The following is a 24,768-nucleotide window of genomic DNA, read 5'->3' on the forward strand; positions in this document are numbered from 1 at the left end:
TCAGTTTAGCAGATTCAGATTTCTATTACTATTATTTACCAAGTAATCCCTACCCAAACTTACACTCTGCCATCGTGTACTGTCACAGCCCAACATGGCATAAGCAAGTGGAGAGTTAGGTATTTGACAGGTTTCATCCTCTACATATGAACTGGGTCCTCCAAAATGATGAGGAGGGCAATAACCAAACCCAAATGTCCACCTCAGAAGGTCTGGCATCTCCTGCTCACTTCTTTCGTAGAACAAAGAGGTGAATAAAACAAAGGGAAACCTGGCTTCTCACAAGACCAGGACTTGCTCTCCACCCAGGTAAGGGTGAACAAGAGACAGCCTGAACAGCACATCGCCTTCAAAGAGCTTTGTGCTGCTTTCAAAGCCAATGCTTTGTTTCATAGCTTACCAATTATCAAATCCAAAATAAGTCTGACAGTAAAAGATTTTTTCCAGTCTGCACAAGTCTCTTTAATAATAATTTTTAATAATAAATAAATAATAATAATAGTAGTAAAATCTGATGGGTGTTCCAGGCTTCAGCAGCAATGCCAGCTGAGCATTCACTTGACCAGTCCCCCTCCTCTTTGGTCATGCCCAACAAAGTGCTTTGACAGGTGACATAAGTACAAAGTTGAAGGGCTTGTTCCTTAGACATGAAAAGAGCAGGAAAAAGGGGGGGGAACCCAGGAAAACCAAAGGAGAAAAAAAAGAACCCTTCACAAAACAACCTTCTGCCCCTGATGACCAGCCCAGGCTTCCAACTTCACATCTTGTTTTCTGATATCAAAAAAAAAAAAAGAGGAGGAGGACAGAGGTAAAATCCATTTAGTGGAGATTAAAGCCAAATGAGAGCCTGCACTTTTCTCTGTACAGCAGATGAAAATTTGGTAGAGGCTATGGTTCCAGTTACAGCAGGTATTCAAGGGAGCTCTGAGCTACATCACAGCCATCCTGCCAGAGCATTCCAGTTCCTTACAGGGGCAGATACAGCAAATACTTCTTTTGCAAGCTTTTAAAAAACAAGCAAGCAAAACAACCCCCTATTGCCTCCTCCTTCAGTTCCCATCTCAAGTGAAAGAAACCACATTGGTCCATACACCACACTAACAGGAAGCCTTACATAAAATACCAGTAACACTGGACAAAAATAAACAGAACAATCCCCCAAAAGTCCCTTTTCCATCTCTATGGTCTTCCTTGCATTGTACTGACTGCAGCTGTAGTTTTAATATAATTACACTTGCTTACCACATTGCTTGACATGTTACATACATATACACACAACAGTATTTAAAAGGAGTGTTGAAACTGTACAGAAATCCTGAAAATTTTAGTGGTGGGAATCTAAGTGCTGAGCACACAAGGTGATGAAGAAGTTGCTTTGCTATTTTGACAAGGAGAGGAAGGTTTTAGCACCACAGAGACTGCATCTTGTACCTACCTTTTCACTTATGCCTGTAAGACTGGGCAGCTGGGGGCCTATGCTGGCCCCAGCCCGTGATTCTCTAAATCCATTTGGATCAGATAACACTGCCTTAAGAAGGCTGATAGAAGCCCCAGTCAGTGACAAAGATGGGTTTGGTGTATCTCTTGGACTTGTCTCTATCCCTTGTCAGCTGTCAAGCTGATAAGTGTCTCATTGTAAAGCTTCTTCTTAAAAAGTAAGTAAAGTCTCATTTAGGAAGTACAGCAAGCAAGAGGAGTGGGATAACAAGAGCACAGCACCCAGTCCCTGCCTGGCCTTTAGCAGTCCCAGGGCAGGGGTACTTGTGCATGACAGGCTCCTGCAGTGGGACTGAGGCTGCTGCTCCTGGCACAGGACTGTTTTGTAAAGCCTGTACTTGTTCTGACAGCATCAGCTTTTAGCTGCCACCTTGTAAAGAGGGTAGGGTACCCATGTGGCTGTACAAGCCGAGGGGTCAGTTTTCCCTTCCTGTTCAGGAAATGACAGATACATATATACACAACAAGGGAAAGATGGCAACAGAAACTGCACTGATATACCCTGAGGCATCCCATCACACAAGGATACTGGAATGGAAAGGGGAAAAGGATGACAGAGCAGTTACACCATAGTAAAGCCATTTGTTACCCACAGCCCCTATTTATCTCCATCATGTTAATCAGGTTACATGTGGCCCCTAGCAGGACCCACATGCCAAGCCTGAGGACTCCAGGTCACTATCATGCCTACTGAGAGGTGCACATAAACCCCAAGAATAAGCCAAGATGAAGGAGGAGGACACTGTGATGTATCAGCTCTCTCTGGGGGTCCTGCTCCTTCCCAGCCCAGCATCCTCCCCACCCTTCCTCCCTCCCGTGCAAGAATGCAGCACTGCATTCCTGCCTTAATGAAGTTAATATTGCTGGAATGTCAACCTGCAGTGTAAGCCTCCATCTACAAAAACAAAGAGGTATTTCCCTCCCCAGCCTTAGGTGGGCTGTGGTTTTTCTTTTCTCCCTTAAACTGGATTAGCAGTGAAACTTTACTATCTTTTGCCAGACACCAAAACTGTCTGCGACTTGAAAACAGCATCTCTAACAGACATAAGGGCACCAAATTGCAGCATTTCAGAGCCGTGCTGTAAAAGACTGTATAGAAATGCACAGATGGCTGCCTGTCCAGGGAAGAACATGTCTGATCTGCGGATAAAATCAGTACTGGATACTCAGCAGGTACAAACTGTCATTGCTTCACAGGCCTCAGCTGAAGGACAACTGAAAGGTACTAAGAAGCTGGCTTACAAGTTGCATGCAAATATGCACACGTCCACCTGCAGCTACTGACACTGCATTCATGAATCTCAGCACTGTCAGTGAGCTTAAAAAAATCACCTTCTCCTAAAAGGTTCCCTCATGTATGTGTGTACAGATACCAGACCTGGCACAACACACCCATACATTGCACTGCATCTGGATACCCAGCCAGCTTCCAGTAACATAATTTACTTTTAAGAGTTTTTAAAAGCCCTCAAATGAAATGCAAAGTTTATGCTGTAAAAAAAAATCTCACTTCAAATGAAGCACTCACCAGAAACGCAAACATTCAAGTGCTCCAGCAAAACTAGCTCAGTACATTTACATATTTAAGCAAATATAGGACAAGCATTGTTGCGGAAAAATAATGGGCCAGGTCTCCAGTCAGAAAAAAGTGACACAGTTCCAGGGAGTGATGTGGATTTTACAATAGGAATTATTTACACTGCAGGGAAAATGGGAATAGAAAATTATGGCTGTAATACAAGGTCAAATAAATTCTGAATCATTGTTAACTCTAAAAAACAATATTTTGCATTAACCAGTGCCTCCCCATTAATTTTTTTTAATAAAAGGTAAGTTTCCCTGCAGAGAAAGTAAGGAATGGTGAAGGAATGAGCCCATTTTGGGCTAGGAGCACTGAGAAATTCTAGAGGGCTAAGTCCTGTCCAGCCGAGAGGCAAAGCTCAGGCCCCACTGGCAGCCAAGAACATCCCTTTAACTCCTTTGGTTGAGCCAAGTATACTTTAGTGTAACTATTTAGACAGTCCAGAAGATGAAGATTCAAATAAAATATGAATTAGTGCAAAGCCAAACTTCACAGAGCAAGCATTTTCTGACTTAAAGGGGAGAAAACCCAGCACTTGGCTATAGCACTTAACTTCTCACAACACACGCTGTAGACCTCACATAACCAGTTTAGCTTCTCCACATACCAGCATGGATTTTTTTGTTTGTATTGAAGAAGAGGTGAATACACACATGCATGTGGAGCTCCCCAAGTTTCCAAGTGCTGGTGGCCTGGGAACATTGCCACCTCTGCATAGTATCTTCATGCTCCTGGTGTTACCTTTCAAGCCAACAGAGAGAAACCTTGTCCATTTTTCAGTACCTAGCTTATTAGTTTACTAAGGGATCTAGAAGAACTTGGCTCAGGTCATCAGTCAGGCTTGTGTGTTTAGTTTCAGCTGGAAAGTACACGTACACCAAGGGAAGAAGGAAAGAAACACAACAGAGACTAGGGAGTAAAGCAAGGGAGGCCTTGACTGAGATTGATTTACCTGGGATGGGCAGAATATATATGGAGGAAAGAATGAAAGGAAGCAATATCAAGAAGCCCAAGGCTGTGTGGCTGTTAGTAACTGTTGAGGTCTGAAGACCAAGCTAAAGGTTCAATCATTCCTGATGACAGATTGGTACTGCAGGAATTTTATGTTGGCATCTTACAGTTAGCAACAAGGCATGCCCAGGCACAGATCTTCAGACTTTTGGCAGTGTCACAGGGGATTCTTCTGCAGAAGCAGAGCTGCAGAACTATTTCCAGCACTGCTCATCCAGGAGCAAACAAACCCCTTGCAATTCTCAGACAGGAGAGCACTTGGTCAGACAAAAAACCCATCCAAGGAGTATTACGTACTTTTTGAACACCTGAATCCCTGCAGTTCCCTCTAGGTGGCACATTTCTGCACGTTTTTCTTACATTTAAGTCATTTGAACTGTCAAAGTCATTATAATAGAGCTGTATCTTATGTTAGAATGCAGAAGAAATTCGTAAGAGAGATGAAACTATCCAAGCAGATTTAAGGGAGAAGAGGCAGAAGGGGTAGAGGGAAAAGGAGTAAGATGTAGAAGTCAGAATGTATTTTGGAGAAATTCTGTTGTCTCTTACGAGAACTTTTGTTGTAATAATAATATAAAGATAACCTATTAGCATATTCCATCCATGAACTTCAGTACTGGAGGATACACAGATGCAGAGGAGTTAACCAGAGATGGAATGGCACAGTTAAACACCAAGTCCCTTGCTAAGCACGTGCTGGGAGGCATGGGTCTGGCAAGGTGAACAGAATAGCTGTAATAACTGGAGGATGATCCTTGAGGCAGGGGAGCTGAAGCAAAGGGATTTTATTTTGTTAGAAAGCCAGCCTGACAAACTGATAAGAGGACACAGAGACAGCGGCAGGGTGTAAGAGCTGCAGGCTTGCTCCCTCCCAGTCAAAGGCTTCCATCTGCTTGAGTCAAGCAAGGTTTGCTCTTGAAAGGAGAAGCCCAAGATTCAGGATCGGAGGGATCAGGGTTATAACAACAAAGAAGACCTGGCTGTTCTTTGTCTGCTGACAGTCAGTTTTGGTTTAGAAGACTGAATTGTGTCACTGCATATGCTTTCTGATAACGAGGGGGAAACCTCCTGTAAGCTACTAGATAAGATTGACCCTGCAGGAAGAGCTGCAATATAAGACCCATCTGCTGAAGCTTATGGAGCCAGCTTGAAGCTGGCAGGTTTGCAGGGTCTTTCAGTAAGCAAACTACAGGAATGGATGCACTGCAAGAAGTAGCACACAAGGTAAAGCCTGCTTGATGATCTGTGTCAAAACTAGAGGAGTAGCATGTCCCAGGCTTTGTGGTGGTGAGGCCTCCCATTACATTAATATATACTCCTGACCTCAATTTTCTAAGCGATCAGCTTCTTATAGATGCAAGCTTTCTTTCCTCCAAATACAGTTGGTTGGAGTGGTCTGCTCAAGAGCAGAAAAGGTGAAAAACTCTGTCCTGCTGCCATTACTGTTAACTTAAATCCTGAAGCTTGCCCTCAGTGTCTGTAACAGTCAGAAGTGAAGACAACAAATTTGGACAACAAATGTGGAAGACAGGCTCCATAACATACAGCTTGTATCTCACAGCGTTCATGGTTCCCGGTTTGTATGGTGTTGTTTTCATTTTTGCAGCACTTAGGGGTTAAACTTCTGTTTATGATTAAGGACCCCAACCTCTTCCTCCCCCCCACACTCCTCCCCCCCCCCCCCCCCCCCCCGTCATGCTTACTATGAAACCAACTGAGCATTAGCGTATCTGTACAGTATCTGCAGGTCAAATGGGCTCCTAATCCAGATAATCCACCCAGTGTGATTGGTTACAGTTCTGCAGAAATCCTTTAATTTTCATTCTCTTGCCACTGCTGACAGGCTTTGCTGACAAATTAGCAGCAAGGTAATGGATATAGGTGGATTAAAATACCTTGTTTTGCATGTGGCAGCATCAGACTGCCAAAAACTAATGCATGTTAAGAAACTGGGAAATCTACCCTTATTAAAACAGGACAGTTGTTTCTTTGAAAATGACATCTTAGAGCTGCAGCACAGAGGTGAAAGCATGGTGCAGAAGAGGAATACTTTGGTCTGAAACACACATGCTTCCTCTCCAATTCTTGGAGATGTAACCTCCCCCTGCCTCATAGACCAACACCATGCCTTCCCTTCACAGCCTCTGCAGGACGCACACCAACTTGCTGCCTGGCCAATGCAGTTGACATAAGTACCCACAAGACAACCCTGGGCAATGCAAAACTTACTCAGGCCTCCCCACAACCTGACTGGATTGCTTCCCTTTCTTGACAGGACAGCCTGCCATGAAATGGAAAAACCCTGAGAAGCAGGTCCTGAAAGGTTACTTCCCAATGCCAGAGATGGAGAGTGCTGCATTTGCAACAGAAGGAAGACCGCTTACCACTGGCAGCAAGGGTGATCACCAGCCTGCTGGCCAAAACAAAGTGGAGGGGGGAAATTCAAGTTCGGGAACAGAAAACAAATTATTTCCTTTTCTACAGCTCTACAGTAGTAAACATGAAACTATTTTAAGAACAAAATGAAGACGACACTCAAAACCTACTCCACAAGACTCCAGTCAGCAGCTTACTGGATTTTTACAGTACGGACCACAGGAAGCAACAACAAACAGACCAGGTTTGCTCCCTCTCTCAAGAGTGGGATGCAGCCTTCCTTGGGGCTAAAGCCTTTCAGGCTGAGAAACTCACTGCTGACACTTTCCTGTTGGCCAGCCCCAACAGTTTCTTAAACAGAGGCACAAACAACAATAAATATCTTCCTCTGTCCAAAATCCTGACACTTGCCTGGGTGGTGGAGGGAGATGGCTGTCAGGAGGAGCCAGGGCGAGCACGAGGAGCTTTCAATTAAGCAGCTTTACAAACTGAGCTACAGCAAGGAGAAATGAGGAGTTGTAAAGAAAAGAGAACAAACCAAAAAGGTTCATTCAGGCTACTGGGCTCCTGCAACTCTTTTCCTTGATGTTTTTCTGAGAGCTGTGCAAAGAATTAGCTGCTCTAAAAAAGGAAGAACACTTTTGTGAAGCAAGAAGACTGTTTATGTTTAAAGCCATGGGTAATATTCTTTAAGGTCTAGTCAGCACGGCTTTATTGTGCTCTTTGGGTTGGGTAATTATACTGCATTTCCAACAGGCTGAAAGGCATTTGCCACAATAGGGTATTTTGGGGCCTGAGTCCTTGTGCTTGACATGGTAAAGGAAACTGCCCCGTGCAAAAGGTGGGAGAAGTTATAAACAGGGTACAGAAAATACAAAAAAAGGAAGATGGTAAGGGAGGAAAAAGCAAAAGAAACATGAGGAGAACAGGAGAAGAGCACCTAATTCAAAGAAAATGGTAATGAAATTGCCCTGTTTTACATGGGAGGTCAGGAGCTCCAGTTTCACTCAAGATGTTCTGCAAGTGTAATAGCTGAAAACTGGTGTTAAAAAAGGCAGTGAGGAGGGGTGGCTCACAGGAACACAGCTGGTTTGTGAAAAGAGTTATGAGCATTCAGGTCTTTCTCACCTTAAAGAAAACCCAAACCTGTGCTGGTTTAAACACGGCGATATAGTTCTTAGCTACTGTTGTAGTAGTAGTTACGTAGTTACACTTACAGAATTTCTTGGAGACTCTACACACCTTATGGAGATAAAGAGATTATGCCTGTTTTAGTTTGAAGGGTATACTCAAAAATGTGAAAAAGTTATTGGAGAACAAAAACAGAGAGGAAATGAGACAAGTAAACTTAAAGAGAACTATTTTATCCCATGTAATCATTAGAAGGCAAAAGAAACCTTATTTGGAAGGACTCATAAAAGACTACTCTCATTTCAATGTAACAATATCTAGAGTTGTAGTAGTAAATAACACACTTGAGAAAACTTCTGGAGGGAAGTCCTTTCCATGCTTTTGGAAACATAGGGAGGCAGGATAAGGAGGACAACAGATCCATTTCTAATTACTAAGAGTTGGGGGCAGACGAGGTGCCAATGCACACACCATCCTAGAAATGCAATATCTCGTATCAGTTTGCTCCTTTAAGGCATCACCTTACACTATTACCTGGTCAATACTGAGCCACAGGACCAAGGAGACTGGACTTCAACTCACAGACTAAGAAGTTTTGTATTTCCCATGTAACATGTCAAAACACTGTGTCCCCCACACATACACTCAGTCCCCCCAAAACCATTTGAGTTTCCTCCCCCTGCTGCCACATTCTTTTCCTGTGACTTCAGAAGTAACACTTTCAGCCCCAAAGTCCTTTTAAAATTCACCTCTTGTTCAACTATGGACAGTTTTGAATTCAGCGACAAACATGTTGGCTAGCAACTTGGCTACAGGAAAGAAAACCCCATGAAGAGGTGGAATGTAAGAACAAAGGTGGAGAACAAAAGCCCCCCCTTCTCCCAATTTGTCTGCCCACATACCAAAGATCAAAAGAGCTTGAGAAGCCCATGCATAATCTACATACTTTGTGACCTTACTACAATCAAGTTCCCTGCAGGCACGGCTGCTGTGTATATATGCACACACTGTAAATACACAAACGGGTCTGTGGACGTTTGCCAAGTCATTTGCTCCGTGTATTGAGTTTGCTTACTTTTAACAATGCTGAGGCCAAAGAAGTGAGGCTCTTTAATCTTCACTAAATCACAAACTTGCTGAAAGAGCTCCTGTCCAGTGGCTTTGACCTGAAAGAAACAACCAATCCAACATTACAGATGGCTCACACACCTGGATGGAGCAATTCTACTTTACATTGGCCAGTATATTTTGAGGTACCATAGCAAAAAAAAAAACCCAACCCTGAAGCAGCCAAATAAACCCCCTAAGTTCTCCCAAATAAACCCCCTAAGTTCTCCCAAAACAACCATAAAACCCACCCAAAACAGAGCAAGGTTTGTTTTCAGTATTACTGCTGTTATCACAGAATAATAATCAATGTGTCATTCTCCTTCCTTCACAGTGCAGTGCTGCTCAGCTCAGTAAGATTAATTTAAAAGGTTTCCTATCTATCAACATCTCTGCGTAAGAATTTGGAGCGCTGCTGGAGCCCTAGTTTTATTCAGTACTGACCAGGCTATTTATGGGTACTCTTACAAAAAATGTACTTGTAATTACAAAAATGAAAATAGGACTTTCTTGCAGAATTTTTCTTTTAAGAAAGAGAGGTTAAGAGCGAACAACAAAACCAAAAAGCTTTTATTCAGGAGAACTAAAAACAAAAGTACAAAACCAAACTCATAACTGTATGGTTTGAGAGCAGAAATAGGTCACGGGTTAGAGATGAGGTTGCTTGGTACCCCCACAGAAAAGCTTGTTCTGTCCCCTGCTGACTCCTGGTCACACAGCAATTAACATCTTCATCTTCTGAAGCTGCCACTAAGGGCCTATAAGCTCTTTCCTATTTCCATGAGACACAGAGGCCTTCTAGTACCTTTGCTTTCCGTATCACTGTGCATGCTCTGAGGAAGCACTGGGAAAAGCAGAGCTGCCAGCATACCCTCCTGCATGGGACCAAAGGCTGGGGAGCATTTGCAAGCATGGCACAAGGGGAAGACAGCATCATACCACTGTGGCACAGATACTGAATGCACTTTTCTAGCAGGGTGGCTCAGAGCACAGGCTCCCCAGTAAGAGCATGATGCTGGTTACCTGCATATGCAGACCTGGATGTGTACTATGATCACAAGATTCTTCCACTAAATGTTCCCCACCTACAGCCTCATTTTCTCCTGCCCCATTGCACCACTCCAGAAGCACAGACAGATAACCACAGGCACAATCAAAAATCCTCAGAGGCATTGGTGGAAGGAGCAAGATCGGATGGGGAAAACAGTACAATGCTGACACAGACAAGCTCAGCACAGGGTGCTGCCAGCTGCAGACACAAAATGGGCCAGAAGCTCTGAATTTCACTGCACTGCTGCTGGGTGATGCAATTCGCAGCAGCGGAAGCAGCCTTCCCCGGGGGGGACACAGTGCAGCACTACCTTCACAGCAGCAAAGATAACTGGGCAGAAGCCAACTGCTGAACTCTCCCACAAACTAATCACCACCAACAACTAATTGCCACTGCAATTCTTCAAGCCTTTTTAGTGTCACACTCCCCAGAAACTGGCTGCGCTCCCCTCCCTGCCCCAGGATGTACCATGTCACTAGACATGGACAATGGGAACAGGAGGTCATTTAATTACTTGTTTTCTTCTACTTGCCAAGCATCACTAGCCAAACACTCACCACTGTTTTATTGGGAGCTGTGTTACACCCATACTTACACGCATGTGCATGTATGTGCTCTGGGAAGAAAGGAGGTGAGGCGCAATTCTGGTAAGACCCAAAACCACCACCAGGTCTTAATATGGGTCTCTGTGTGAGACTGCACCTTTACAGTCTCCCAACTAAATGCAGTATTTACTCAGCTGCCAGGAATACACAGTTGGAAGGGAAAGTTAGGCAGAGATTGACCTCCTTTCTGAAGGAAGCTCTAAGCATGTTCTCCTACCTGGGAAGGACTCACTAAGGAAGAGGTGACCTGCCCCTAGCCAGAATGGTGACATGAGTTACTGGAAGCACAGGACTTTATGGAAAAGCTGAAATTAGATGAATTTTGCAAGTGGCACACTTTCACACCTAAGGGAAGAAAAACCTGCTTTAAGACACTTAGTTCCAGGGAACTGAGCACTTCAGTGTTTTGTGACACTCTGAAGTACCAACTTAATCATATTTCTTGCACAGCAGGTATGTGAACTACCACTTTGTCCATTTCTCTTTTGGCACTTCCCTTTTGTATCAAGTTTTACTCCCAGCCTTCAAGGCTATGCAATACCAGGGACACTTGCAATGGCTGTTCCCTCCTCCTGCCTTCCCCTCTGCTCAAAACAACCAACATTTCCCTTTGCATTTTTAATCTGTGCACTTCTCTTTGGCCTTTCCTCCCTTTCCATATGGTTCCTGTGCCAAGCTCCATCCCAGACACGCCATGAATCATTCCTTCCACTGATCCTCAGCTTTGCCCCACGTCAGACTCAGGGCTTCTTTACACATGGAATTTAGTCCAAACTGAAGTTGAGTGCAAGTTTACAGAAGGTAACTGCTACTCCAGGGTCATGCTGTGTGCAAATATTCACATGTATTGGTTACCCATCTCTATTTTAACTCAATCTATATGCTTTAAAACATCACCTCTCCTGCTCACAGAAAAACTGAAAGACTGGAGACCTAAGCTTGCCATTCACCAACACACAGAATCTCCTCACAGGACTTCCTCCCTGCAGAAATTCCTGCTCATGCTCCCACCCCTTCTGCAGATTCTAGGCAAGAAGCAACATCTGCTGTGGCTTCTTCTGAGACCTAAACACAGGTAGGGTGGCTGCCTGCCCTGCTACCCTCCTTGGCAGCCAGACCTTCCCTAGCACAGGGGTCTTTCCTTTATTCAGCTGCTACCAGCCCAGAAAAGTTTTAGAAACCTAGCTGATCAACAGGTTCAACACCACCAGGGAGATGAGCCACAATGCTGGCAGACAAACAAAACTGAACAAACTGGATACCACTCCAAGATCTCTGGTACAAGCAATACAATTTCTAGTTACCCCATTCTCACTCAAAGTCCACTTAAGCTCTCTGGTCCTCATACTCCCACCTCCCAGCTGGGGCTACCTGGAGCAAGGCAGAGGACTTTGCTCTGTGCTCAGAGATCCATTCTCCCCCTTTGCCTCACTGTCTTCAGGGCAGCTGGTGGAGCTGCAGCTCCCACTAGTTCTCCTCACTGCTTTGCTTCTCCTCATGCTCACAGTTGGTACTGGAAAGATAACTTTCCTCCTCACTATCCCCTCATATTCACCTATACATGCAGAAAGGTGGACACCAAAGTTAATTAAGAGATACCCAAGTATGATGGAAGAGACTTTAAAATGCCTCCTGCTGTTCCCTCTTCAACAGCACTATCAGTGAACCACATAAACCAAATCCATTTTAAAGAGCAGAATTCAATCTACATGTGACCACATAAAACACATATAGGTAAACTCTTATCTGGAAGGGTGGAATTTATATGGGAGGGAGGAGAAAGGAATTACCTGCATAAACACTGCTTATCATGGGAAGGATCTATGGTTTATTCTGCTGCAAGGATAACCATTTCTACCTACCTCAGTGAGCTCCAGGCTTGTTTAGTATTTGCATTCCAAACTGAAGAGGTTAAATGGCTTTGAAAATCATAAGTAGTGGCATTATTATCCTAATAAATGCACAAAGTATCATCTGCAGTTGTACTAATTGAATTTGGGTTCAACACCACTACAAACTTGCCTTGATGTTCCTTTTAAAAATATGTATAGATCTCCAGCTGTGAAACCTTATTTTGTTGCTGTTTTGAAGGGGTGTTGTGGTAAAGACAGAAGCCAAATAAAAAGCTGGTCTTGGTGACTTGCCCAGCTTTAACAGGTCATGTTTCACCATCTATGCAATTAGGACACAACTGCACATTAAGGTCCCATGTTTTGGCCCAGGCAGCTAGTCCGTTTCACACAAAAGCATCTCCACATACATACTTTCTCCAGTTTTCCAGCCACCAAAGCAAGAAGCAGCAGAAGCAAGGAAGGGAAACATCTTCAGAATCATAGAATAGTTTGGGTTAAAAGGTACATTTAAAGGTCATACAGTTCAACCCACCTGTGATGAACAGGGATATCTTCAACCTGAGATCAGGTTTGCTCAGAACCACAAAAAAAAAGGCTGCTGAGAGTGCTGTGACAGGGACACCCCTGTGGGAAAAGGCAGCGATGCTCAAGGCACCCCAACTCTTTGGAGGGGCAGCAGGCAGGACATAGCACCTTCCTTCTGTCTCTGCCAGCACCCAGTGCAAAGGTTCATTTCTTATGCTTATTAAATACCCTGGAGGTATTTTGAAAGCATGTACATGTGGCACTTAGGGACATAGTTTAGTGGTGGACTTGGAAGTGCTTGGTTTATGGCTGGACTCAATCTAAAGGGTCTTTTCCAACCTAAATGATTTTATGATTTCAGGATAAACTGCAGGTGTCCAGGATTTACTGTATGGTCTAAACACTGCCTGAACTTAATATGGTGGAGTGTGACCCAGCAGTGGAGGAACAGCCATGTGCCTAGCAAGGAGTAGTGACAGCACCAGCTCTGTTGGTACACTGCCCTGCTGCACACCAACCTGCACCTTTCCCACAGCAGGGTGGCCTCCGTTACCTCAGATCTTCATTCTCCCTGATAAGAGCCATAAGAAGGTGAGATTTAGGGTCAGCTGCAACAGACCATTCTCAGGCCTATGCACCTGCCACCAAGAACTTAATTAAACTGTCATTCTGAGGCTTGCACAAAAGCCATCAGATTGCAAAACCCCTCTGGGGCAGTAGCTGGGCTGGGTTTGAACGGGTAACCTAGAAGCAGAGTGCCCCAGATTTTGCTGTTAAAGCCCTGTTCCATCCAGCCCTGGTGGCTGTTTCAGTTAATGATGCCACACAGGCACAGCAGGTAGGAAAATTCCTACATGGATTTTGAAGATTACCATGCATAGTTTCAAAAGCCACCATCTCAAATCAAGTGCTTAAAATAACAGTTCACCTCAACTGTCTTCTCCCCCTCCCCATCCCAGAGGGGGGAAAGAACCCACCCAAAACAAAGCAAAAGCTTCCCAGCCCACACATGAGTGCATGTACACACAAGAGAGTGCTTATCTCTGAGGCTGGCTTGTCTTCTGAATGTGAAGTGCCTCTGTCAGCTCAGTTTCTCACAAGTTCAAGGAGCAGCCGGCGTTGCACAAAGAGGCACCGAGCCCTGGTGGACACTGTGCCACGCTGGGCTGCCAGCTGACCTGGCTCTGCTGTCACTCATGCACACACTCTTGGGCATTTGAAGTGGGGATCAAAAGAGAATGAAGTGACTTACCTCTAGTTTTTGTGTGTACACATACTCAAAGAATGGAGAAAACCCCACCCGCAGTGGCTGTTTGCCTTAAGACTCTGAAGAGATCTGCAGACTATCAAAACCAGAAATAGCTAAAAGTCAGAGCAAATGGTCATGTGTTGGGTACAGCTGCCAAGTCATCAAGGCATTTCAGGCTCAGCCTTTAAAAATTGCTAGATTATCAGCAGTGACAAAAACACTCAGAGAGAATAAAAAAAGAGCAGGAGGGACCGCCTGTCCAAAACCACCACAGAGACTTTGAAGGAACTCTGCAAATGAGTTGAAGCTGCCCAATAGAAAATGGAGCACCAATTACCCTAAGCTGGCTAATAGCCTTTCGGTCAGCAGACCCACACCAGGCTCTTGGGAGAACAATGGGAGCTAACAAAACTGAGCCACAGCCCTAAAGCAGAGACCTCCCGTCCTCCCTCCAGCCACTCACCCCAACGACGAGGCTGAGCTGCTCGCGGGTGGGCAGGAACACACAGACGCTGCGGCTCTCCGGCTGCATCCTGCCTGCCAGCAGCACCCGGCTCATGGCGGGCAGCTCTGTGGGGACAGGATCTCTTCTCTGGGCAGGCGTCAGGCTCACTTCATCCCACGCACCTGTAGAGAAGGTGAGAGCATCAGTACCATGCTCCAGCCAGCATTGGGAGCAGCCCATGGCATGCATTTAATGGGAGGTTTTCCTCCTTGAGGTTTAAAACAGAACAATAAAACAAACCACACACGTTTTACAGTGCCATTGTCAATGTTTCCACCAGCATCACAGCACAAACTGGGAAGAATCAACTTTTAAATAGTTTGTGAGTCCTAAGAGAGTGCCATAAAGTGATGAGGTCTCCCTAAAATAACAACCAGACTCAAGGTTTTGAGACATACTAAGTGATGAGGGAGATGACACCATGGGCTGCTCCCAGAAATGCCCACAAGAGAGGGATGAGTGCCTGTCCTTCAACCAAGTACCTCACTCTCACCCAAAGCAGATATTTCAATGAGCCATCCAGCAGGCATGTGTCAGTGCACAAGACTTCATCTAAGCTGCTTTCTCCCTGACCTCACCCCTAGTCCTTAGGAAACCGCTCCCCCAAATCCTCTATACCTCAATTCAAAGGAGGAGGTGGAAATGCATCAACTCACAAGGATGAGCTGCTGTATCATACTTTTTGTGAGATGAGCACTGCCAGCCTCCTTCCTAAGGTTGATCCCAAGTTACCCAGGCCTCTTTGGAGCTTATGATAACAGAAATAAGAGACAGAAATTCAGCTCACACCCAGAAGCACAGTAGACAACATCATCTTCATGTTATAGCTAGGCTAGACACAGTTCAATCAGTAACTTGTGACATTTTACAGCCCTCTCTGCTCTGATACTCGCCAGGGCAAGGAAGAATCCTCCAGGCCCTGATGAATCTATCATGAAGGGGCTAGGCTCCTTGAAGGTAAGTCAGGGATAAGCACCAGCAGACAGCTGAACCAGCAAGATACCAACCAGTTATGGGGTCCACATCATCCCTGTGCAAGATGTAATGCAAGTCAGACCCTGGCTGCCCCAAAGTCACCCTGGCATGACTCCCTTCCACCAGCAACAACTACTCATCACCAGGTGCTGCTGGCTGCTGCAAATCCGCCCTGATTGGATTTACCCCTCTCCCTTCAGTTCTGCACTCAAGCATTTTAGTTTTTCTTCATCAAACGCAAGAAAGAGATCTGTAAGTGTCCTTTTGCCAGTACAAAAAGCTGTCCTGTGCACCTCCTTCCCTGAGCTGGCATATATAATGCTTCTTAATAAAGCATTTTGATACGATTTCTTTATGTAGAGCACCTCTTATGAGGCAAATGCATAAAAATTGCATTTACTGTAGTAATGAAAAGAAGGGGTTAATAAAGGCTGCTATTATTAAATTTTTTCAAAAACATTTTAAACAGGAATGAGGAGTTTTAAAAAGGATATTACTCTAAGTTATAAGCAAGCAGGAAAACCACATTTGATTCCCTGAGACAGATAATAGGTTCTATTAAATATTAAGAGAAAAACTCTGATTTATCCTCTCTTATTGATATAATTACACTGATGAGCCCTCTTGAGCTCCAGGCTACACACTACTAACAGTTGTATATAAATTACAGATGTCTACTGAATGACTCAGGGGCAACAGATCACCATCATTATTGCCAGCTGATGTCATACACACTATAAACTTTATCAACAGCATAAAGACCTCAGAGGCTCAAGCTTTCTAGTGTAAGGAGGCTTGTCAAACTCCTGCACTGGCCTGTACATATTCCCACTCACAAGAGAAGATCATGACCTGCAATGATATTAATTTGGCTTCTAACAGAACTGAATAGAAGGAAGAAGTGACCATTAAAAACACAGCCACAGAAAATTGTGTGCACAACTGGAGAAAAAGAATGCCACTTCCCCATAGCCTCTATAAAACAAAGCTTCTGGAAAGCTTTTTCTCTGGTCTCACACCTGCTTTGTGCATTTGGATTTTTATGAGAAAAAGTGTGGACCCTGGGAGCAAGGAAATGAGAAAGGAAGGGGAGAAAGTGTTACTCTCCCTATGTTTTTAAACCAAAGATCTAGTGGACCCAGTCACAGCAGGTAAGAGGTTAAAGAGGCAACATCCTTAATCTGAAGAGGGAGGTCAAACACAAGCCCAGCTCAGCCATCTCCAGAGGTATGTTAGGATGTGATAAACCATAGTGAATCATTAACTTGCCTAGCATTACATGTTTACACCTTTAAAAAGAAAAAAGTTGTGAGCCAGGAGTAGCTGCCCAATGAAAACAAGTGGCCAGAAGGAATGCTCTTACTTAAACATACACAATTTCAGACTGTCCATATGCTGTTCTTTTTGTTTACCACAGATTCCAACCTCTTAACCTCAATTAAACCCTAAAAGCTTCAGCAAATGCACTGCAGATGAATTAATAAAAGCTGAAGTCAATCACTGGCCTCTGAGACACCCTACAAGGTGTTTGGTTTTGTTGGGGTTTTTTGTTTGGTTGGTTTTGGTTGCTTTTTTATTATTATTTCATTTATTTATTTAGAAATAACATCACAGCATGTTTTCACTCCTGTAGAAGTGCATTTTGAGATGCAATTGCTTGGTCAAAGGCCCAGCAGTCTATCATTGAAGCAGTCAAAAGCACTATTTATTTGTGTTCTTCTGGTACTAGTCAGGAAATTTATTAGCGCCAAGAGAGGTGGCACAGCTTATTTAACACTGTTTATTTTACCTCAACACACATACAGTGGAGCTTTGGAACACACACCTGCCATTAATTTCAAGACTCTTCCAATTAAACAGCTCTTACATGCCTGTAAAAACTCATTAAGAAACCCCCTAATCATCCCCTCTTCTCTCTACAGCCCTTTGAGCTGCCTTCCAGCACCGGTCCAGAACCTCAGCACTTGCTGTGTACAAGGAGGAATGATTGAGGTTTGCCCCAGCAAGAGGGATAAGAGTTATAGAGACAAAGAGGATGAGTAAGGAGACTGTTTGCTTTGGATTTCAGGAGGACAGCAGGCTAAACCACCTCACACAGCCCATATATACAATGGCACAAGGATGACCTGCCACCACTGGATTTGGGGACCTACCACAGCCACAGCCTGTCTGGAAGCACATCCCATCCAAACAGCACATGGGCTCACATAGCCTTGTAAGCACTGCTGTATTTTACACAACAGTTCATGGGACCACAGCAAACTGGGTCCTGATCCTGATTTCAGCCTCTGCCACAAGTAGTCACCTACCAACTGAAAGCAGAAAAACAGAATGAAGTCCTTTTCTGTTGAGAGAAAAGCACAAGTAATTCCATGCTTCTTGGGAACACCTGGAAACATGCTTTGTAAGGTTTATTACAGTAAAAACAACTTGGGAAAGCTGGTTTTGCTAGAGCTGACAGAAAGTGAGCATTGAGCATCTTCCTGGCAAAACGCTGCCAGAGTGATCCAATGAAGTCCCATCAAAAACTGTCCAGAAGCATTAAGACTCTTCTGAACACTTTCCCAACATTATCCAGAGATGTCTTCGGCTTCTAAGACAACTAGACTCTTAGACTGCAGTTTCACAATCAGCTTAAGCCGCTTTAATCAAGGCAGTCCTGCAGCAAGACAGACACACAACTGCCTGGAAACAAACCTGCCTTTGGCAGCAACCCACACTTGGGCTGTCTCATAGTCATGATGAAACACAGCCTTAAAACTGGGAACCCACCTCACCTTCCTGGTATTTCATCTCTTCAGAGGCATACTGCATGGCACCTTGAGAACAGTAATCAAGCGACTGAAAGATGTAATGATGTTATGCATTAACCATTCCCAGCAACCTTAACACTCCACCTACCTCCTTTGACTATCACCTGAGATGATGAAAACTTCTCTGGAAAGATGCATCAATCAGGATGGAGGGGAAAAAAGGTTGCTTGTCAGGCCAGATAAGAAGACTGAAGCTAAACAGCTTTGTGTCACAGCTAAAGATGAAATGAAAAGTGCCACCTACAACCAACAGCCAGGACAACTAGGCTGTGCCCTGCAGCAAATTCCCAGAAGCACATTGACTTTTCAAATGTATCTGCCTCAGCATCACTTCAGGGCTAGCATGACACATGACACATATGGCCAAGGATGCCATAAGGAGGTAATGTGCTGAATTTTGTGTGCACACACTGCTTTCAGAGTAGACTACACACCTGCTTTCAAACACTGAGCACTACTTAGTAGGAAGTCCCTATTCAAAGCCATTCATTGAGGAATACCGAGATACCTCCCAGTTACTTGCATGCTCTGAAGGACTGGATCCCAAACCAATGCAGCTTGGCTACAGGACAGATGCAACACTGGCAGCAAAGACAAATAGCTTTCAGTCCCCAGTATGGGAGATGCAACTGCAGCAGGCCTTCTGCATCTGCAAGCAATACTGGTTAGATCCGAGTGCAGTCCTCTTGCAGGAATGGGAGTACGCCTGGCTCCCACCTTTCCTTTAGGATTTTCAAAAGGTACCACGCAAGATGTTTCCACATACTCCAGCACTGTAGAGCCCTAGCAGGCTTAGCCATCACCCTGTACCTTTTGAGACATACGGAGAAACCACCGAGCACTGATCTCAGATACTAACCAGCATCCTTTTTCCTTTCTTGTTGTACAAGCAGCACACCCTGGTGACATTGAGCTTTAACAATAGAGGAAAATGCTGTCTCATTAGTCTTCATTGCAGGATTAGGCACAGCTCTTAGCGAGGCATGACCACCCATACCTTTGTGCTGGGAAGTTTTCCTGCCTCACCTCAAGCAGCATAAGTGACTACTAGAACACAAAACGCGCTCTTGAGTCTGTAACTCTTCTGCTCTGCACCCCCACAACATGGTCAGTGTGCTCAGGAAGAAGGGATCTCCCAGAATTCCCAGGGACACCCATTCCTAACCTGGGACTGTGCCGCTATGCTACTCTGTCTGTAGGCTGCCCCAGTCCTTAAGCTCAAAGACAGGGGACAACTCTCCTACCCAAGGCTGGCAGTGTTCTCTGGCCATGTAAAAGTGACTCTCACTTCTGGGCATACATCAGACCTTACTGCTGCTAACTAGCCTTCAAAGAGAGGAAGAAGGCTTAGCTGGGCACAGAGCACCAAAGGAGGTGCTCCTACAGCACATGGAAGCACAACAGCAGAGCAGGGGTGGCAGGACTATGCAGGGTGGCTGCCACACTTCCATCTGGCTCTCCCATGGGATAAACAAAGCTCCTCAGCAGTTTACTCCCTGTGAAGAGAGCCCAGCATGAATCACCTGGGCTTAATCTTTCCCTGAAACCAAAACTGAATCCAGAAGCCTTCTGAGAGAAACAGACAATGAGTATTAAAGGCTCCAGGCAAAGGGACAGAATCAGGATCTCACAGGGACTATGTCTTTCCATCACTGCTAAGTGATGGAAAGTGCTTTTGAATTTTTGTACACAAAACCATGCAGCCTTATTTTATCAGAAGCATATGTAAACCTTAGCAATATATATACTTTAAACAATACCCAAACAGTAAAGCTTGCAGTTAGAGCATGCAATTCCTTGCTAGCAAGCCCTTTTCCTGGGAGGACTAACATTCTCTTGCCAACATGGGAAGAGCAATGGATCAACTGATCCTGCCTTTTCATTGATTGGTAAAAGTAGCAGCATGTATCCTATCATGCCTATCTACCAACATGAAGTTTCTCATTACAACGAATTTGTTTACTTCTGCATAATCTATTAACGGACTTGTTTATTATTGATTACCAATTGTTTATAGGGCTTCCTCATACTTCATAAGACAAGCATATTAAAGTTCATGAGCAAGTAGCAACTGAAGGTGTCGATTGGCCTAAGTAAATGCAGAAGCGTAAGAACCAGTAAAATATGGGACAAGGAATGAGTCGGCCTCAGTGTCCATTACACCCTGCATAAAGCAGCTGCAAAGAAAGCCTGCTCACAAGTGCAAAGCTCCACGTTTCTCAGCTGAATGATCAAGACAGCATTGCACGAGAGCTTCCAAAGATTAAAGGAAGTGAATTACTTGGATACTCAGAAACACAAGCTTGCCTCCACTAAAACCCATAGCCACATCTTTTCCAAGATGCCTACAGAAAGCTTATTCATGGACATGCACATACAGAGCCAGGAAACACATTCCTGGTTTTAAGTTTACCAAGGCTATAAACAGGATTTCATAGAATGGTTTGGGTTGGAAGGAACCTTAAAGACCATCTAGTTCCAAACTCCTGCCATGGGCTGGGACACCTTACACTAGACCAGGCTGCTCAAAACCCCATCTCTCTCACCTGGCCTTGATTCTCCCAAGCAAATCCAGTGTACTCTTGCCTTAAGCACAACAGCTGAGAGACACTACTGTCTGCAGAAGTTATTCCACAGCTGTACTGAATTGGGACAGATCACTAAGTCTTCTGAAACACCTCACAGAGCTACCCAAAAAAGCATGAATAAACTCTTCCTTCATTTTCTATTCTCACCAAGATCTTGTGACAGATCTATTAGTAAGAAGGCTATGAAGTCTTCATTAAGCAAAAAGGAAAGCATCATTATAGTCTCACAAGCAATACCTGGAGCTGCAGCACAAGTAAGAACAGACATGCTTTCATCAATATATCACGTAAAGAACTCTTCTGAGCAGGAACAGCTTTGCTACCAGTAATAACCAGGTAAAAAAAAAAAGAACCAAACCAACTTGGCTTACTTCCCCAGAGGAAGGAGAAAGTCCATTGCTGATCTCTCGCATCTGAATCACTATCTAAATATTCAGACCAATTAGGCAGCTTACGCATCAGCTTGCTTCTACATTTTTTCCTCCTAAAGTGTCCAGCTAGTCCTCATAATATTCAGAGCAGAGAGGAATACTGATCTATGTAAAGTGGACAGACATTCAGAAAGAGTGGACAGACATTCAGAAAGAATAAATAAAACTCTGCCTGGAACACAGCTTGCCTCTATTAGAAGTGTGAAAATGCCAGTCTGCTGATACCTTGACGAAATTAACACAAACAGCAGGATCTTTATGATTAGATGCAGCTTCAGAGACTGCAAGCAGTACTGCCAGGCATCAGCTTCAGCAAAGCATTAGGGAAATGGGATAACATGGCCCAAAAAAGAAACAGAACAGAAAAAAAAAAACAAAATACAAAAACAAAAAACCAGAGTGCTGCATTTTTTGAGGTGATGCCAAATTCTGCAAAATTATGAAAGAGAGGGAAGGAAAAAAAAAAGGCAAGCATAAGGAATGGTTTAACAAGAAGCAAATTACTTCCTCCTGCAAACCTCCAAGGAGCAGCTCCTCCTTGTCAGAGAACTTCTCTTGGGCTGTAACCACCATTTGCCCATGCTCAGTTAGTAACCACAAACCATGAATTAAGGTACCATTGATAAAAATCACTAAGATAACCAAGAGCAGTGCAGTAGCACAGGACTTTCTGCAAGAAAAGATGTGTAACCCTGGAGCACAGTAAGCATGCAAGCAATTCACATTGTCTTGCATTGGATGAACAGTAGGGCAACCACTTTACTACAAAAGCTAAGTGATGCACTTAATCACTGGATTCAAAGACTTTTACCTGCAATGTTGGGAGCAGAAAAGTGTGCTATAGCTTTAAAGTGCTATCCACTTTGCTTTTCTTAACAAAAACAAAACAAAAACCACTTTAAAACCTACAAACATTCCCCACTCCAAAATTAAATTACATAGTCCATACCTGTTATCAAAAAATTTCCTCTATCAAGAAAATACTTAAATCAGAAACACACATGTAAATACATTTCAGGGCATTTAAGATTTTTTAGTTGAGGGGAAAAAAAGGTGACAAGTTTGACACTGCTGTTTATCCCAATTTATCACTATATAAAATTCCACATAACAAAAAAAAATCTTTAGAGAAAAAAAACCTGTCCAAAGAGCACAGACAATATTTTTTGGTGAACCACTCAAAAATAAAAACCATTACACCTCATGGTTTCCAATAGCATTTTGTAGACTTATTTTTGCTTATACTTCTCTTACTCCATTTTTTCCCCTAAAGATAATCTTTACAAGAAAATGTTTTTTTCCCCCTTTTGGATTCCATTTTGTTCTGATTTGGCATTCCTCATGTGAAGCCAAAAGGCCAGCTACTACATAGACTCTCAGCACAGACAGTGCTGAAAATAGGACACTGATTAAAAGTGCATAACATTTAAAAGGGAGGAATAAACAACCGAGTAAGGCCAAGACATTCTATTGCATGCCAAGTTTTTTTCAGGAGCAAAATAAAATAATATAAAATATTATAATATAAAAACATATTAAAATATATTAAAATATGTAAAAGCTGAACAAATTAATGGGACACCAATCCAAACATATCTGGGTTTTTTTTTTTTTTTCCCTCCTTTTTTAATATCACTTCAGAGATCACCAGTGCTAGAAATACATCCTTATTATTTTCTCTGGGAAAGTGCCCTACGCTTTTGAAGTATTTACTGTAATGGCCTGAGCATCACAGCAGTTCTCTGGAGAAGGGACAAGGTTCAGACAGCACACTGCAGTGGAAAAAAACAGATGTGCATTTTAAATGCCACGAGGGAGTTAACCTGAGAGCCCCGTCACTGCCGAGCAGGAGGAGAAACATCTCTCGATGCAGAGGATGATGATTTCCCAGCACAGGAAACCTAGAACCTTTCCCTGTAAATCATTGCCAAGAAGAAACTTAAGAGGCGTAGAAACAAAAAAGTATGGAGACTTTTTCCCTCTTGACACCCACTCCTTCTCCTGCTGGGACACTCCTTCCCTATCCTGTCCCATGCCGGCAGATGGATGTCTATCCTCACAGTCAGACCAGCCCCACAGGATGCCTCCAGCCCCTCAGCCTTAAGGCCCTAGAGGAGTCCCAGATGCTCAGCTATTTACCCCACACTGCTCACACTGCCTGAGGTGCTAAAGCATGTGGGGCAACACGCACCCCACCGGGCCCGCAGCTGTCCCGAACCGTCCGACTATGGCCGTGTTACTCTCCATCAGCACCTGCTCGACAGGTACCAGCTAACTATGTGGCTACTGGGAAGCGTCCTGAATTTGTCCCACGGGAGCCCTTCGGGACATAACCAGCTGCCCCGGGACATGCCGGAGGTGTGTCTCAAGGAACGTGCACCGGCATCACCTCATCGTCTAGCACCGGCGAGACCCACCGGCGGTAAATGACGACGACGGAGTTGCCCAGCACTCTTCCAAAACTTCATTCCCTCTCATTCACCAGCCGGTCATGCCCACTCTCGCTGTCTCTAGGAGCCCAACGTAGCTCTCGGAGGCACCCACCGCCTCAGCCCTCCGCTCACCGCCGCTTCGACGGCAAAGTTCCCTGATAACATAGCAGCAACACGAGAAACTAGTGCTGCGCTCCAGCCGAAACTCAGACCTCCCTTTACCTACCAAGCTGTAAACGTACAACTGCAGCATGCAGCGCACGGGAACGCGGCCGGCTGCACGCCGGCGGGGAGCACCGAGCACACACCTCTCACCGAGCCCTCCCCTCCGCGGTGCAAAGGGCTCCTCACTCACCCCGGCAGCCGAGCGCAGCCGGGCGCTTCTCAGGTCTCCCCGTTCAAAAGCAGCTGCAGCGTCCTCCGAGGGCACCGCTCCCCACAGCCAGACGGGACAGGTGCCTGCGCCGCTCCCGCCCCGCACTTGCGACCCGTCCCCCGTCCTTTGTCCCCGGCAGCTCACCGGGGCCGCGCCTGCCCCACCCGCTGCCAGAGGAGCTGCAGACAGACGTGCACTCACCGCGGGCCGGCCCCGTCCGTGCCTCTCCTCAGCGCTCTCCGGGACACCATCCAACACCCGCCGAGCAGAGCGGAGCCGAGTAAAGCAGTGGTGCGGGCGGGGTGCCCTGAGGGGGGACGGGGGCGGGGCGGGGCCAGGCGGGGCGGGACACGCCCCCAACCCCGGGCCGGCCTCGCCACTGCACTCCGACACCCGCGGCAGCTCCTGGCGGGGTTCTCCCGCCCCCCCCGCGCAGCCTCCCCATCGGATTGGTAGAGCCGACCAGCGGTGGGCGGGGCTGGGCTGGGACACGGCCTCTGGTTGGCCAGCGCGGTGACAATCAGCGCCGCGGCCGGTCCCGAGGGAAGGGGAGCGGTACCGCTGCAGGCGGTAGCGGGTCCGGGTCCTAGTGGGCTTGCTGAGGGGGAAAAGGGGACTGCGGGACAGGCGATGTGTGTGTAGGGGAGACCCCAGCGGCTGC

General features: G+C 45.2%; 1 protein-coding gene across 2 annotated transcripts in view; it reads right to left on the reverse strand.

The window, feature by feature from the left end:
* Positions 1 to 24,398, reverse strand: part of FRMD1 (FERM domain containing 1) — a 42,465-nt gene extending 18,067 nt beyond the window's left edge. For both annotated transcript variants that reach the window (XM_031048527.2, XM_005148606.3), the window contains exons 1-3: positions 24,309 to 24,398; positions 14,451 to 14,614; positions 8,673 to 8,763 (exon numbers count right to left, since the gene is read on the reverse strand). In XM_031048527.2, coding sequence (XP_030904387.2) covers positions 8,673 to 8,763; positions 14,451 to 14,546 — 187 coding nt within the window. In that variant the 5' untranslated portion in view covers positions 14,547 to 14,614; positions 24,309 to 24,398. The remainder of the gene's footprint in view (positions 1 to 8,672; positions 8,764 to 14,450; positions 14,615 to 24,308) is intronic.
* Between the last annotated feature and the right edge of the window lie 370 nt (positions 24,399 to 24,768).

Source organism: Melopsittacus undulatus, chromosome 3 (assembly GCF_012275295.1).
Source record: "Melopsittacus undulatus isolate bMelUnd1 chromosome 3, bMelUnd1.mat.Z, whole genome shotgun sequence".
Classification (NCBI taxonomy): domain Eukaryota; kingdom Metazoa; phylum Chordata; class Aves; order Psittaciformes; family Psittaculidae; genus Melopsittacus; species Melopsittacus undulatus.